Here is a 12,409-nt window from a genome sequence, read left to right on the forward strand (position 1 = left end):
GTGTCCTGTAGCGCTAAATGTGCGTCTTGCTGTAAGACAATCTCTGTGGAAGTGTCGTAGTTATTGTCCTCCGAAAGCTAAGTTCTGCAGAAGTCAATGTACTTACCTCATGATAAACGAAATTGAAATGCTTTGCGTATAGATATCTTAGTTATTACGCTTATTGCCGTGATGAAGTAAGTAATGTACTGTACGTATTGTTGTGCTACAGAAAAGGCTGTCTCATTGTAGTTATACCACAAACGTTACTACTAAAACATGTTTTACTTTCCAGAAAAATTCAGAAAAACTGTGCAGATATAAAACAGATAAACTGCAAAAGCAACATTGTAAATTGTCACTCATTAGTAGCGTCGTGATAAAATCGTGTAGCTGTCACATAAACTAACCACTGTATCATCTGGTATCTCACAGAAAGTACTTTAAATCCAGAATGTATTTTGAAGTAAACCAAAATGTTGCATTAAAATCTCATTAGCAATACTGGTAAATGTTCTAAGTATGTCAGCCTTATAGTCGTTACGTAATCGTACAACTAACAAGCAAGAATGTACACGCACAATAACACTGTGACGTCTGTTCACTATAACAATGCATTCGTAATTTCTGTTTAAATAAGTTCTCTTGGTTCTGGACTGGATATTTAACTTCAAAACATTGTTGCGTGTTAACAGTTTCTAAGTCTGACAAAGCATACTAGTACGTGAAGTGAAAAATTCTATGGGAGAGACTAAGTTATAAAGCAGATTATCTTTCAATAAACGGTTTTACATGTGAAATGTGGTGCAATCCTTTACTCTTCATAGTAGTGTTTGAACTTGAAAGCAATTATCATGCGGTATACGTCGGTAAAGAATATTGGAGTTTTTCTCAAGATTAGCGACTACGTTATTTTTCTCTGAGCCAGCCGGCGCACGTGGGTGCCTGCGGTGCGAGTCATTGTCTGCTATCTCTTTGTTGGAGTTCGTCGTTATTGGGATTAGGAGACCTAACTTCTACAAATTCACTTTGCCGAGAGGGCCCAGCTCTGTTTGAATCCCGCCATTTCTGACGAAACTCCGGTCTGTCGTTATGATTATATCGTCTGTCGTCATGTTGGTAGTTCCTGTAGTTTCTTTCTTCTCGGTTAAGTGGTGGAGAATTTCTCCCTGAGTTATCACTGCGTGGTGGACACTTGCGTCTGAAATTATTCTGCCTCCCCTGATAATAATAGTTCTGGTTGCAATATTGTCTGTTTCTATGATTGTCTCTGTTATATTCATTACTACGGAAATGCGATCTTTCTCTGTAACTATTACTCTGCCAGTGGTTGTCATATGGGTGGTGTCTGTTTTGTTCACGGTTTGCGTTGTAAGAATAGCGTTGTCGTGTCCAGTTATTATTTCTGTCATCGCGGAATTGTGACAGGTGTGACCTGTAATTGTTGTGTTCCTGTTTTCGCGTTCCGCGATTGTCAGTGTCAATTTCCAGTTCTTGTAACAGTCCCTGAAAAGCTTCAATGTCGTCTTTGCATCGTCCTGCTAAAATAATCTGTTGTAAATGTTCAGGTAATTTGATTAAGCAAATGCGGATGAGTTCTGAGGGGCTGTATGGGTTTGAAAGATACTGATTCTTATGTAACATGTCTTCAAAATATTTGACAAGACTGGAAAATTCAGATTGTTCGAAATGTTTCATCATTATGATGCTATGTTTTACTCGGTCTTGCGTGGCTTGGGACCAATATGCTGAGAGGAAGGCATGGTAAAATTCTCCTTCACTGTGGCAATCGTGAATGACCGATCGCATTCTTACAGCTGGTTCATTCTCTAAGTAGCCACACATAAATTCTAATCTGTGTTCTAATGACCAGTTGGGAGGAAAACAATGAGAGAATTGATGGAGCCACGCTTGTGGATGAATGTCGTTGCCAGAATTCTTAAATGTTTTCAATTTACGTGCAGTAATGAACAGCTTATAGTCAAAATCATAGTGTCGGCGGGTAGCATATCGGTCATTGTTACGTCGTGTCGGCGGTTCCATCTCAAAATTCGATGCACCTTGCCAATTACTTTCATGATTTCCGAAATGCCCTGTGTTATTATTTTGTGGTTGTTCTGTATTGATATGTCCCTCTTCCCATACTGGGGTGCGAGTGTCCTCTGAAATATGTAATTCTTGTATTACTTGAGCCAACTGATCTTGTACTTCCCGCATTTCTCTTTTGTACTGTGTGTTGATTTGATTTTGATTCTGTTTGAATTTCATAATTTGCTCATACTCTTCAGTGTCAGTGAAGGCTACAGGTTTTGTGTCATTCAGATTATCATCTACCTTCGTAGATAAGTTAGTGAACTGATCTGAAAGTTCGGCTACTTTATCTGACAGTGAAATTATTTCCTCTGTGTGTCTTTCTGAACCAATTTTCAGAGTATCTACTGTGTCCTTTAAGTTCGCTTGAGTTTTTGCAAGTTGCGTAACCGAATCGGTAGATGCAACTGAGTCAATTTTAGCTTGCAAGGTCTCATGATTTTCATGAACAATAGTTTGCAGTTCTTTTATGGCTGCTTCGTGATTCTGGAATGCATTTTCATGCCGCGAAAAAATAGGTTGGAAATGCTCACAAATTTGTGTTTTTACGTCATTACAGACTTTTTGACATTTCGATTCGATGTTATGTAACTCATTAGTTAAATCTTCACGTGTTTGTTCAAGTGTGGTGTCTAACTTTTGAAGCTTTTGTTCCACTGTGTCTAACTTGTGAAGCTTTTGTTGTGTTTGTCTCTGATTTTGTTCCATTGTGTCTAACTTTTGAAGATTTTGTCCCATTTGTTTCTGATTTTGTTCAAGCGTTGTGTCTAACTTTTGTAGCCTTTGTCCCATTTGTTGCATTAACTGTAATAATAGTGCACTGGTGTCTGAAACATGTTACTCAGTGCTTTTCGGCAGTGCATTTGAACCGGCAATATTCGCAGTTTGAAAAGCAGAAAATGTGTCTTGATTTATTTGAGAAAACGGCGAGGACGCAAAATCTGAATCTACAGTATTTGCAAGATTGTGGTCTGTCATTTCGGAATCCTGTGGCGAGCTGTTGCCGACCGATCGATCGATAATGCTTCCCTGTTCACTAATTGTTTCACTGCCTACACCATTATTTGCAACTCGCTCCATTTCCCTATGCGCTATTACCAAATTACTACTTTGAACATTAGTGAATTCATTACATGGTGACGTTAACACACTGCTTTCGTCTTTACTGTCATTTCTCAGTTTACTTTGGAGCCTAGTGTTACGTTTTTCACACGCCATTATTGTCACAATTTTTCATACGACAACACAGAAAAACACAATTTGAAGAACAAAAATAAGAGAACACATTAACATAGCACTGAAAATAATATCTAGTTAATTGCAAGCGCAGCTGCGAAATACTTGGTGCAAATCTACATGCATGCCACAACTGTTTTACTGTACAACAATGAAAGACTGCAACTACAAAGGAAATTCTCTCTATGATTACGCGTTAGCAATATACAAAGGCTACACTAACTACACAAACTACAAGAAAAAATCAGAAGATTCCAGTGAGGTATCCGTGGCTAAGGGTCGACATATGAAACGTCCCCTTTGAAAAATTATACACGACTGTGCTTAAACTGACACACAATATTTTTAGCGCAACGCAATCTGACTTTCAGTAATCCCTACAAGAGAATGGCCCTGACTAACATTAACCTATATGTATCACAAATCGCTTACCTCACAAAAATCTTGGTTACTCGAACTACTGCAATACAGCGAGCGCCACTACTGCCAGCTAAATAAAAGATTCAAACTACGGAAGGCACTAACTACTGATAGGCACAGTTAGCAAATGAAAGATTTTAATAGAGAACAAACAATGTATTTACCTCACTAGTCATAATATATATAGCAGTTCATGACACCAATTCTTACAAATTTCAAAACTCCGCCATCTCTCTCCCCACGTCCACCACTGCTGGCGGCTCACCTCCAACTGCGCAACGCTACGCGCTGTTAACATCCAGCTGCCCAACACTACAATGCCGAGTATTACAACAATGCCAACCAGCCACTGACTGCACATAGCACAGCCAGTGTTTTTTTTATACAGAGCGCTATGTGGCGTTACCAATAAGAAAACCTAAACAGCTTACTTACAAACAGCACTCATTACTTCATGGAAATAAAGAGCTAGCTGTGATGCACAAGAACAATATTTTCTGAATCCGTCTTGGCTATGTATCAATAAGTCATTTTCTTCAAGATGATTCATAATGTTTGATTACAGTATATGCTCCAAAATCCTTCTGCAAATTGAGATCAGTGACATGGGTCCGAAATTCATTGGGTTACTCCTATTTCCTTTCTTGAATATTGGTGTGACCTGTGCTACTTTCCAGTCTTTAGGAACAGACCTTTCGTCAAGTCTGTTCCTTGCAAGCTTTGAACGATTCGTTTCTCGAAATGATGTGGAATGAGTCGGTTACATGATATGTACAGATGATTAATGTTACAATTAATGCAGACATTATTTTTGAGTCCTATAGACTGCACGTAGTGTCTAAGTTTTTTTAACAAATTCTGCTGTGGAATAGAACTCCAGAAGAAATAATTTTATGTTAGTTTTTAAACTTGGTTTGCTACCGTTCAGACATTTTAGGTCATTGGGCAAATGATCAAATATTTTTTTCACTGCATAACTCCTTTCAGAGCAACTGCCAAGTTTAATAATAGGTAATAAAGGTAACTATAGTTTTGTTGATATGTACATTACTGTAATTGTCAAACTGTGATGGATTAACAATGACGAATTTCGTTAGCGATATATCTATTGTGCAGGTGCATTTGAAATGCCTAACTCCTTGTAGAAGTACCTATATGGCGTCAATGAATGGACATGTTTTATTATGCTCGCTGTTCTGTTGATGCAGCCAATAATTTTTTTCCAAGTGGTGAGTTATCCAAGAGAGTATTCCATAAGACGATATTTAATATAAGCAGCCAAACCATGTCAGCATGCTAATTCGCTTATTTTCAAGACTAGCAATTATACAAACAGAAAAAAAGCTGAACTTAATTGTTTCAGATGCTCGCTAATATGCTTCTTCCAGTTAAAGTTTCCATCAATACGTACTCTCACATATCTGGAGCATTCTGTTCTACTTACTGACTCCTGTTCATGTGCTATATAATATTTGGTATCTCACCATTTGTCGTACAGAACTGAAAACCATGCGTTTCATCAAAACTTTGGGGAGAATCCATTTTCAGAGAATCGTTTAATAATTCTTCGAAAAACATCGTTAACAATCTCTTCTATGTCTTTTCTCTAATAGAATTTGATATAACACTTGCATTGTCTGTGTGGTGGTGGTGGTGGTTAGTGTTTAACGTCCCGTCGACAACGAGGTCATTAGAGGCGGAGCGCAAGCTCGGGTTAGGGAAGGATTGGGAAGGAAATCGGCCGTGCCCTTTCGAAGAAACCATCACGGCATTTGCCTGAAACGATTTAGGGAAATCACGGAAAACCTAAATCAGGATGGCCGGAGACGGGATTGAACCGTCGTCCTCCCGAATGCGAGTCCAGTGTGCTAACCACTGCTCCACGTCGCTCGGTGCGTGCATCGTCTGTAAGAAGTACCGATTGGGCTTGCTGAATGTTAAGTGGATGGTCATTCACACCTATAAAGAATAGGTGTTGACCACATGGGAGTCACTTTCCGGTTTCTCCCCAGTCACTTAAAGTTTCTCCCATCTAGAATGTTTAAATTATTCCGCATGAGTGTTAAACATCAGCCTATTCTCCATCACTACTAAACTCTTATCTAAGTGTATGTCTTCTCCTGAGTAAGTCTTTCAATCCTATATATGATTTCAGGATAAATAAAAACACATGAAAGTATATTAAATCAAGGTTTTATTTGCTGCAAGCAGCAACTGCGTAAAGATTTGTACTGCTTAAGATAACAAGCTCATAAAGTAGTACATTAACATGCAAAAACATCTGGTCAGTAAGTTAAACACCTGTAGCGTCTTTGATCCAAGATCTCAAGTTGGCTACATTGGTGTAGACACCAGGATAGTCGGCCAAGGCGCACTCATTGCCCCAGGAGACGATGCCCACCTGGGTGGAGCCGGACACCAGAGGACCGCCGCTGTCTCCCTGGCAGGCGTCCTTGCCGCCTCCGTTCACTCCTGCACAGATCATGCGGCTGGTGATGATGCCGTAGGCCTGGTTGCACGTGTTGCGGTCTACGATCTGGACGGTGACCGCCAGCAGCGTGTTGGAGGCGCTGCCCTCGTAGGAGGTGGCTCCCCAGCCAGTGGTTGTTACTGAGGTTCCGGCAGAGGGCTCTGACGAGGTCAGACCCACGGCCTGCACGTTGCTGTTGAAGCTGAAGGCGTTGGATACCTGCACGACGGCGATGTCGTAGTCGGGATCAGAGTAGCTTTTGTGTATGTAGCCGGTGGCGATGTTGTGAGTGGTGCCACCGCTACCCCTGGTAGAGGTGCCAGCGCGCAGCAGCATCTGGCTGGTGGAAAAGCCGTCTACACAGTGGGCTGCAGACAGAGCCCAGGTGTTGCTGATGATTGAGGCGCCACACATGTAGTTGCCACTGGCGAGAGAAAGGAAAACTGCATCAGCACATTGCGCGTACTGCAAGGAGGTGTTTTTAAATTCTGTGATATAAATATCTTGATTTGCAAATAAGAAAATATATTGACTTAAGCATTTTATCCTCATGTTGCTGTTTTTTCGCAAATAACAAAAGGATCCTGACAGGTGGATCAACTGATCATCTCCGTGTAGAGCTTCTGATTTAAGTGAAAGTGAGCGTAGGTTCCAAACTCTCCGTTACCTGTCTACCGTGTAGTGTGCTTATGGGACTGAAAATTTTTTCAACAAACTGGAAGGCATTTCATTCCAAAACTAAATCATATTTTTTGTGCTAAAATTATGTGAACACATATATATTCCACTTAAAAGGGATCTTCTTTGTGCAGTAAATGAAGAAGGTTCGCATTTGGCTTTGAACGCTGATGTACTAAACACAATGAATTTCAAGACATTCAGAACTACAGGTCCATGTTCCGTACGTAGTGATTAGGGTACCTGGCGCAAAATATACTTGACATATCTCCTGCAAGCAGTTATGGCGCCAGGAATTTTATTGCTCAACCTCCCAGTAATTAGCCTTTCCTAAAATTATGTATGCTAGTGTTCCATAGCCTAAGTACTATATCTGGAATGTGTTTTCTTCAGGTGTGTTGTACTATATATATTTTCGTCCATACTACTTATGTATTGAGAAGAAGGGTTTACTGGTAGAAAACATAATAGAAAAGGATACGACACAAATAATAAATGAACTTTCCTTTTTCTTGTTGTTAAAATGAGTCTGCAGCAATATAACCTTGGTAAAATTCTATGGGTATCTCCCATTTGAGATATTGGTTTTCAGGAACTAATTACAGTTGTTTTCAGATTACTCGATGAAATACTTCCGTAGATCTACGGTGCGTCTTATCAGTATCACTAGTCTGGATGTCCACGTAACTGGTCTGAAACTACTGTGACGCCTGTGCTGTCAACCAAGCTGTGGTCGAAAGAAACTATTTGATAGTTACCTGCTAAACATCCACTGACACATATAATCCACTGAAGTTGTACCTAAAAATCAAGATTGCAATTAATTATTTAATAGTTGGTGTAAATGTTTGGTATTAATAAATATTTGAACTTGTCAATACGCCTTTCTGGCTCCCAGTCATCGTATCACTTTAGGTCCTGGCACATAAATGGTAACAGATCAAATTGATCTAATGCGGTAAGATGGACTGACACATAGCTGTTCAGATTGCAGTTCTTTTCGTTCTGTATTAGCTACGTTATCTCGGCGGTGAGACACCCTAGATGCTTACGGAGAGATGACTCTAGTACGGAATTAGAAAGAGAGGTATGAATTCACAATAAAGTTTTAATAAAAATTTAAAGTGTCAATGTATCTTTGTAACCCCTAGTTTCCGCTTTATATTACATTCGGGAATACGAGTTGCTGACAAGAATAATATACAAAAGAATGGAAAAGAAAACAGAGCATGTTTTGCATGACGATTAGTTAGGCTTTAGGAAAGGTAACGGCACTAGCGAGGCAGCACTGACTTTGTGGTCGACAATGGAAGCAAGATTTGTTGACCTGGTGCAAGATGTTCGAAATTCTGAGACACATAGGGTAAGTTATAGCGAAGGAAGGGTAATACAGAATATATACGAGAACGAAGACCAAGCAACGAAAACGAACAAAACCTGGTTTAAGACGGGGATGTTTTCTTTTGCTCCTTTCTAACTTTACATCGAAGAAACAGCGGCGGCAATAAAAAAGGTTCAATAGTGGAATTCAAATTCAAGGTGAAAAGATATCAATGAGAAGAGTCGTTGATGACATTGCTATTCTCAGTGAACGTGGGTCTGCTGACGGGAATTAAAAGCGTAATGAGTGCATATGGGTTGAGAGTAACTCGAAGAAAGATAGAAGTAGAGAGCACAGTGAGAAACTTAACGTTAGATTTGATCGTAAAGTAGATAGAGTTAAGGAATTTTGGTGCCTAGGCAGCAGAATAACCCACGATGGATGGAGCAAGGGAACATAAAAAGCAGACTAGCAGTGGAAAAAAGGGCATTCCAGCCCAAGAGAAGACTACCATTATCAAACGTAGGCTTTAATTGAGGAACAAATTTTTGAGAATGTACGTTTGGAGAACAGGATGGTACGGTCATGAAACATGGACTGTGGGAAGTCTGTAAAATAAGAGACTCGAAGCACTTAAGAAATGGTGTTACAGAAGAATGATTAAAATTAGGTTTACTATTGAGGTAAGGAGTGAGGAGTTTCTCCGGATAATCGGCGAGGAAAAAAACATACGGAAGTCACTGAAGATGGTAGAACATCTCTTAAGACATGATGGAATAACTTCCGTGATACCAGAGGAACTTGTAGAGTCTGAACACGGTAGAAGAAGAGAATGATTGGAATACGTCGAGCAAATAATTGAGGACGTAGGTTGCAAGAGATATTCTGAGGTGAAGAGGACACAGGGGCACAGGAGAGGGATTTTTGGTGGGCCTCAGAGAGAGAGAGAGAGAGAGAGAGAGAGAAGAAACAAGTGCGTTATGTCTAGAGTTAGCATCTTTGAATGCCAACCTAAAGGTCGCGGGTACTCATATAGATAGATTGCAACCATGGCTTACATTTTCACAGTAAATCATCAGCTATGCAGCCGTCCATTAACAGCATAAGTGCTCACTCACGCCAAATGCCTTGACTGAATAGGGTGGAGTAGTGGATATAGATTCACCTACTGAAGCTTGAAGAAACCGTATTGGATAAAGAATTCAATGAAACAAAAGAATAAATGGTGTGTAAAGCGAATCCACAGGACATGCGGTCTTCTGAAAATAATTTCACGAATGCCAGACTTTGCAAAGTATTTCGGTAGTAAACTAGTCTCCTGCTCAGATCTACTGAGAGGTCGGTCCAATGGGTAGCTATAAGAACGAGGGCAGATTAGGCTAACACTAACAAATCAGAGAGTCTTTATTTGATGAGAGAGTATAGATAGACTTTAAAATGATTGGTGACGTGGAGTTAAACCGGGGTGGAGGTTACTGGTCACGTGACTGCGGGGTAGTCAGAGCAGCATCAATTATTGTATAAAAGCTTTTGACATCGCTATGAGCAGATGGGTAAATAGCAGAATGAGTTGCTATGAGAGATGCATTGACCATTTTATTCTTCTGAGGAATGTAATGAAGCCATTACCTACCACCATTATCAAGTTTATGTGTCCTGAGCCCTAAACTTCACGTGGAGTCGATGGCAAAACTCCTTGACACCATTATCATGAATTCGTTTACTCCTGAATGCATGAGGTAAATTACCACCACGTCCGTGATTATATGCTCACTGGCTACTACGGGTGAGTGTAGATTGCTCACTGTAGCTAAAGTAATGCAACCTAGCTCTAACAATAGGTACTATGGTATTACGTCCACCCACATTACAAGTTGAGTAAAACTTATAAATACGCCGTAGTGAACTTGGTAAAAGGTAACATTACGGACTACAACTCACATGGTGAAGTAGAGCTGCCACGGGTACTGGGAGATGCTGACTTGGGTACCTCCGACGATTCGACTACCCATACGAGGCCGCCATGTCCTGCTCCCTGGAATGGGTTTCACCAGGGGAGTGGCGCCACAGAGGGCCGCCACCAGGAGTACCACCACAACAGCCCGCAACATGTCGGCAACAGAGTCTGGTGAACGATTCCACTCTACCGATTATATATGTTCTGTGCTCCCATTTCGTTGCACAAATTGCTAACTTCAGCCGAAATCTAGAAATACTTAATCTTCTTTCAACGTTTTTGATTGGTCGAGCTTATGAACAAAAAAGTTTTGATAGAATCAGTTCCCATACTTCATACTATGACGACTGTCACCATTTATCTGTACATTGAGACGTCGATAATTATTTTGTTTGTGTGAGATGCGCATTTTGTTATTACAGTGATAAACATCGACTTGACTGATTAACATCGAAGTGCAGATGTGCCGTTAAGACGCGCTTATCTGTTCGTCTGGAGGGCCTGTGAGCCATGAATGGGTCTGTGATCGCGTTAGTCTGTGGCTTGCTCTTGGCGCACGAGCTAACACAGGCAGTGTCTGTGCTAGTCTTAAACTGAAAACTATTTACTGTGTACCGAATTTCTTAGCGAACGTAGCGCACTCGTTTTAGAGAGTGTGCGGGAATAACATTAAGTATTTACTCGGAATTCTGAGCTGCTTATGTGTCATTAAACGTGATGGCTTCTTAAGACAAATTTCTCTTTAAACTTGTATTGTGTCTTAATGTTCTGATACTATTGCAGTAATTTTATAACTCTGAATAGTTGTTCCTGCAACATCCGGAACCTACTGGAATGACGCTCACACACACACACACACACACACACACACACACACATATATATATATATATATATATATATATATATATATATATATATATATATATATATATATGGTGTTACAAAAAGGTACGGCCAAACTTTCAGGCAACATTCCTCACACAAAAAAAAGAAAATATGTTATGTGGACAAGTGTCCGAAAACGCTTACTTTAAATGTTAGAGCTCATTTTATTATTTCTCTTCAAATCACATTAATCATGGAATGGAAACACACAGCAACAGAACGTACCAGCGTGACTTCAAACACTTTGTTTCAGGAAATGTTCAAAATCTCCTTCATTAGCGAGGATACATGCATCCACCCTCCGTCGCAATGAATCCCTGATGCGCTGATGCAGCCTTGGAGAACGGCGTATTGTATCACAGTCGTCCACAATGTCAGCACGAAGAGTCTCTACATTTGGTACCGGGGTTGCGTAGACAAGAGTTTTCCAGGAGAGCGTGGAGGCCATGGAATTGGTCCGCCTCTACCAAAATCACAGAGATCATCTGTGTATCTCTGATTGCTTGTCATCAATCGGCACGTGAAAAACATTGACCTGTCCTATACTTTATCCTTACCTGAGCCGTGCTGCGGCTCACGTTGGTATCGTTTAGTTGGCATGGTTGCGATTGTTTGTCTTCTTTTCGTGTTGAATGGCGCCACTCGGTTTCGCATGCGTTGCCTGCCCGCTAGTGAAGCAGCGGCGGTTATCGATATGTAGTAACTGTTGGCCTATCTTTGGAGCGACGTCATTGTTTTTCCGGGTACTGTGAGTGTGCCAGTTCGGTTGGGGCTTCAGGGGGAGCCCGGTCCGAGCAGTGCCAGAACACGCCTGGACTGCTGGCGGCACGCATGGACTGACGGATGGAAGGGCTGTGATCACGAGGGTGCACGACCTCGTCGTAAACCGAATCCAGCAGGCCTTAAGATGAGTGCGTTGCAATCCAAGTAGAGAAACCTACAACATTGTGATATCTCGTGATTCTCCAGCGGCGTGGGTTCGTGTTGCTGCTCGTAGTGTCGCCGAGGCGAGGAGCAGCGAGTGGAGTGCTTTCTACTCTGGTGATAGTGGTTCCTTTTCGTTCCTGGCGCTCTAAACACAGTATTCTGGGGACGTAGTGCAGACCGCCGGTTCGGCTTTGGCGTATTGCTCCATCGCTGCATTTGTTTTATCGGACGTCAGATAGCTTCAGCAAGATTTTATCATTAGTCATTCGTAGACTGCCACTAGTCTCAGTTACCATCTTCTGAAGTCAATGCAACTCTTGGCTGCCTATCTCATCGCGAACGAAAAAGTTTGTTGCTGGACCTTCTTAGAGGTTGATTCCTGGAGCACCGTCTGTAGCCCCTTGTGGTACAAAGTTTACCATCATCTTACTTCATCTATTTG

General features: G+C 41.1%; 1 protein-coding gene across 1 annotated transcript; it reads right to left on the reverse strand.

Moving 5' to 3' along the window:
- Positions 1-5,943: 5,943 nt before the first annotated feature.
- On the reverse strand, positions 5,944-10,302 carry LOC126272605 (trypsin-1-like). Its single transcript, XM_049975548.1, has 2 exons — positions 10,137-10,302; positions 5,944-6,620 (listed from the first exon to the last, which is right to left on the reverse strand). Exons 1-2 carry the CDS (start codon positions 10,205-10,207, stop codon positions 6,020-6,022), a joined length of 672 nt encoding a protein of 223 aa, XP_049831505.1. The 5' UTR covers positions 10,208-10,302; the 3' UTR covers positions 5,944-6,019.
- Between the last annotated feature and the right edge of the window lie 2,107 nt (positions 10,303-12,409).

This window comes from Schistocerca gregaria, chromosome 5 (assembly GCF_023897955.1).
Source record: "Schistocerca gregaria isolate iqSchGreg1 chromosome 5, iqSchGreg1.2, whole genome shotgun sequence".
Taxonomy (NCBI): Eukaryota; Metazoa; Arthropoda; class Insecta; order Orthoptera; family Acrididae; genus Schistocerca; species Schistocerca gregaria.

Coding starts and splice junctions, on each gene's coding strand:
- LOC126272605 (XM_049975548.1), bottom strand. CDS start 10,207: ATGGGTAGTCGAATCGTCGGAGGTACCCAAGTCAGCATCTCCCAGTAC. Junction 6,621..10,136: donor TGGCAGCTCTACTTCACCAT/GTGAGTTGTAGT, acceptor TTCTCTCGCCAG/TGGCAACTACATGTGTGGCG.